The sequence below is a fragment of the Passer montanus genome, unplaced genomic scaffold (genome assembly GCF_014805655.1).
Source record: "Passer montanus isolate IOZ18808 unplaced genomic scaffold, ASM1480565v1 scaffold8, whole genome shotgun sequence".
In the NCBI taxonomy this organism is placed as follows: Eukaryota; Metazoa; Chordata; class Aves; order Passeriformes; family Passeridae; genus Passer; species Passer montanus.
This window is the reverse complement of record NW_024373256.1, coordinates 13,849,215-13,853,608: the sequence shown is the minus strand read 5'-3', so window position 1 is coordinate 13,853,608 and position 4,394 is coordinate 13,849,215. Positions and strand designations below refer to the sequence as shown.

Here is a 4,394-nt window from a genome sequence, read left to right as displayed (position 1 = left end):
GTGCCCGCACGGCCGGGCCCGGATCCTCGCCGCCCGAACCCCCCGCGGTGCCCCCACGCGGGGACCCGCCCGGGGCCGGTACCGGGGCGGCGGCCTCACCTCGAACTGCCAGTGGGCCGCCTGCAGCAGCTGCTTGGCCTGGTCGGCGGCGCAGCCCGCCGCCAGCACGAACTGGTTGATCATCACCTGGTGCTTGAGCTCGTCCATGGCCCCGGCCCCGGCCCCCGCCGCCCTCAGGGCGCCGCCAGCACGGCGGGGCCGGCGGCTCACGCCAATGTTTACCGGGCACTGACTCACGGCGCCCGCCCAGCCCCGCCCACGGCCGCCCGGGGCGGGGCGGCGCGGCCCGGCCCGCGCGGCGCCCCTGGGACTTGTAGTTTCCGCTCACCGCGCCGTCCCGCCGCCCTGCCCCCGCTCGGACCACAACTCCCAGCAGGCCCCGCTTTGTTTGCGGAGCGCTCGGCGCGCGTTGAGTGACGCGCGGGGCCGGCCAACCGCCGCCCGCGGCTTGGTAGTACCTGACCGTATATGGTCAACAACGGCGCGGCCCCCAATGGGAGGGCGGCGGGGGCGGGCCGCGCGCGGGGCGGGGCCGCGCGGTCACGTGGGCGCGGGCGGTGTTTACAGGCGGCCGCGTGCGGTTTCCTGTTGACGTGAGGGAGCGGCGGGCCCGGCCGGGCCGGGGGAGCGGAGCCGCCGCCCCGCGGCACCGCCGACCTCACAGACCTCACAGACCCTGCCCCGGGCGCGCTGCCCGCCCCTCCCGGTGCCGTTTGCCCCTCAGCCGCAGCGGGGCCGTGCATGGCTGCGGGAAATGGAGGCGAGGCGGCGGCCAGGGAAGGTTCTGGAAGGTGCGGGGCTCCCGGCGCTGTGAAGGGCTCCTTTGAGAGCCCCGGCCGGTGAAGGCCCGCGGCCGGGCCGGCGCTGCAGAGCCCCGCAGAGCGCACAGTGGGGCTGCTGAGGGCGAGCAGGCACGGACCCGCGTTCGGTGCCCGGGAGGAGATGGAGGGAATGCCGGCTCCAGTGCCCCCGCCTTTCCTGAGCGGAGATTCCGGGCTGTTCCCTGCAGTTCGGAGAGGTTTAGCCTGGCCGTGAGTGGATTGTTCACTAACACCTCTGACCCCGGCTGGCATTTTGCTGGTGTTTCTGAGCCTTGAGGAGTAAATGGCTGAGGCTCAGGCAGGTTGTGCACTCGATCAGTGGGGTTTGCATGTACAGGAATTGCTCTGGTGTTGTCCAAAGCTGGTCACCGTTTTCCACGTGTTCTGTAGTAACCGTTCTGGAGTTACACAATCATTCAGCCTCTCCAAGCCTTGCAGAATTTCAGGGCCAAGGGGTTTTCCTTCTCATTCCATGTATCTCACTGCCTAAATCCGAGTGAGAGCACAGCTCTGTGTGGTGGTGGGACATACTAGGAGGTGACTGCTCATTTCTTAAAACATCAAGACAACCCCCAGAGAGAGGTGGCGCAGGGAGATTTGTAGCCACCAAGGTGTAAATACAGCAGGAAAAACTAATCTCCTGAATGATTACGTTAGTCAGAAAGAGCCAGGCATGTTTAGAAACCTTGCAGTCTGGTGTTTGGAGGGAAAAGGGTTGGGCCTGGCCCGGCAGGGCTTTCGGGAAGGTTTGTAAGTTCTCTAGAGCAGGGCAGTGTTTAGGGAGGCAAAGTTCACGTGCTCACCACTCCTTCTGGTGAGCTGTAACTCCGTGTGTTGTCTCCAGGGCTCCTGAACCTTGTTGTTCTACACGTACCTGACAAACACAGCGAGTGGCAGTGGGAACAAACGGAGACAAAGCACTGGGTAATAAACCCTGAGCAGCTGGACTTTGGATGAGCTGCTCTGGTGACCGGGAGCTTTGCAGGGAAACCCATTTCCTTGTTTACACGGGTGTGCTTGTAGCTGCCTCCCTAGCAGACATGTCCAAGGAGGCTCCTGAAGGGTGGCTGCAGAAATGTGGGTGTCCCTCTGGCCCATCTGCCTCCTCTGGGCTGCAGCTCTGTGGATTTTTCTTCCTGGGGTTCAAAGGATCCCTCATCTTTTCCTGGATGGAAGGCAGTGCAGGAGCTGAGGTCTCCTCACCACCCCTGGGGCTCTGCAGGCTTCTGTTGGCAGGAGCCCTGGCCCAGTTTCACCCTGGTCCTTCCTGGTTTGACCACTCTCCCCCCCACACCATGATGGCACTCAGGGTCTCGGGTCCCTTGAACCTTGTGAAAGTATTTTCACCCCTTTCTCACAGAGCGCCTCTCATCTTTGTGGCTTTCCTCCCTCATGGTGCAAGCAGACTCCTGGGGCTGGCAGCACCAAAATGGGCTCAAACACATCTCGGGAAACCCAGAGAATACCAGTGCAAAACCCACTGGGGTGGCACCGCCGGGGTTTGTGGGGCTGTTGCTGCTCCTCCAGCCCTGGGGACCCACCTGAGGAGCTGTGGGACCCTGGCGTGGGCTGGCAGGGCAGCCCTGCTCCCTCCCTGAGCCATCCCGTCTCCTCCCCGGTGCTGCTGGCCGTGCCCTCGGTGGATGGAGGGGCCATGGTGCAATATCCTGCCTTTGTGTGTGCCAGCACCGCGGGGCCGGCGGGGTGGAGGAGCTGCTGCCCCTCGGCTCCGCTCGCTCTGGGATGTGGCGGACGGGCTGAGCATGGGATGAGCACCTCTCATCTGTGAGATGGTGCTGAGGAAGGTAAATAGCAAGATTAGAACCCTGGAGTTAAGAGTTCAGTAACACTAAACATCAGTGGCTAAACTGATGAGATGCTGATTAGGCAGACTAAAGTAGCTGGAAAACAAATTTGACTGCTGGACCTAAAGGCTCAGGGTCAGTGTGAAATCCAGCTGATCACCAGTTGCTGGAAGTTCCATAGAGCTCCGCACTGGAAAGGACTGGAGCCAGGACTTAGCTCCTTTGTAACACCCTGATTACAGTTCTGTTGCATGCAATCTCAGTAAGTTTGCTCGGTGTTGCTCTTTTGGAGGGAAGTGGTTGAGTTGCCGGAGTGCAAGGCTGCTCTTCAGAGTGCTCTCAACAGGCTAAAGAAATGGGCTTGGAGGAGGCTCCTATTGCCGCTGTCTGTCACACACGTCTCACCGAGCAGGGACAGATTCTCCAGCGAAATGCCCTGCCCTCCCAGATGGCAACAACCCCCCCGGGGCCCGGCGGCTTCCTCCGGGCGCCTGTGGGGGTTTTGCACGAACAAAAGAACTCCTGCTGCAGCTTCCCGGGCAGAGCCAGCACCCCGCGGCTCTGGGACCTGGCTGTCCCCTGCTTAACCCGCATGGCACCGGGCTCTGGTGCTCAGGGAATGTGGGTTTGCAGCGAGGTCATCTTTAAGGTCCCTCCCAACCCAAACCATTCTAGGATCTCATGATTGTTCCCAAAAAAAGCTTGGGGAACAGCTCTGGGGCAGATGCCTCTTTGAGCTGGAGAAAGACAGGATGCTGTCAGTGCTCAGGTTGTGTGAGGAAAGGGAGAGGGACTCTCATCTTCTGTCTGTATGCAAATTCCCCTCCTCACCTGCTTCATGGTGCAAACACTACTGTGTTTGCCCCCAGGCTGTGGCCAGCTGGCCACCAGCTCTCAGGGCAGCACAGGGAGATGGACCCACTGATCCTTGCTGTGCCCAGTCTGCTCCAGCACTGACCCCAAATTAGCTGCTGGCCTGCAGAGTGAGCCTCAGGGGCTGTGGATTCACCCTGCTCAGTCTGGGGCTGCTGGTGGCACACGAGCTGTCCACATCATCCCACTGCTGCCAGGGCACAGCCCAGAGCTTGTTCCTGTGGCTGTGCAGGCAGGGAGCCCTGGGCACACTCTGGGCCAGCGCACGAGTCACTGTGATGGTCAGCAGAGTCCATCCCTGTCCCTGGGATGGTCAGTGGGCTCCATCCCTGTCCCTGGGATGGTCAGTGGGCTCCATCCCTGTCCCTGGGATGGTCAGCAGAGTCCATCCCTGTCCCAGTGATGGTCAGCAGAGTCCATCCCTGTCCCTGTGAGGGTCAGCAGAGTCCATCCCTGTCCCTGGGATGGTCAGTGGGCTCCATTGCTGTCCCTGTGATGGTCAGCAGAGTCCATCCCTGTCCCAGTGATGGTCAGCAGAGTCCATCCCTGTCCCTGGGATGGTCAGCGGGCTCCATCCCTGTCCCTGTGATGGTCAGCACAGTCCATCCCTGTCCCTGTGATGGTCAGTGGGCTCCATCCCTCCCTGTCCATGGTATGAGAAATCCTTGCATGGAGAGGCTGCTTGGGCAAGAGGCACTGGCCCTCCAGATGCCAGGGGGATCCTGGGGGACACAGGCACAGCTACTGCCGAGGCACAGCCCCTGTGCCAGGTGCAGGGTACCCAGTTCTTGTGCTTGGCCAGCAGGACGTGTTGCTCGTTCCCTGCTTTTTCCCT

General features: G+C 61.8%; 1 protein-coding gene across 1 annotated transcript in view; it reads right to left on the bottom strand.

Annotated features, from left to right (window-relative positions):
• The window catches only part of UBALD1 (UBA like domain containing 1), an 8,347-nt gene extending 7,952 nt beyond the window's left edge, over positions 1-395 (bottom strand). Inside the window, exon 1 of the mRNA XM_039732601.1 lies at positions 100-395. Coding sequence (XP_039588535.1) covers positions 100-207 — 108 coding nt within the window. The 5' untranslated portion in view covers positions 208-395. The remainder of the gene's footprint in view (positions 1-99) is intronic.
• Positions 396-4,394: the final 3,999 nt, after the last annotated feature.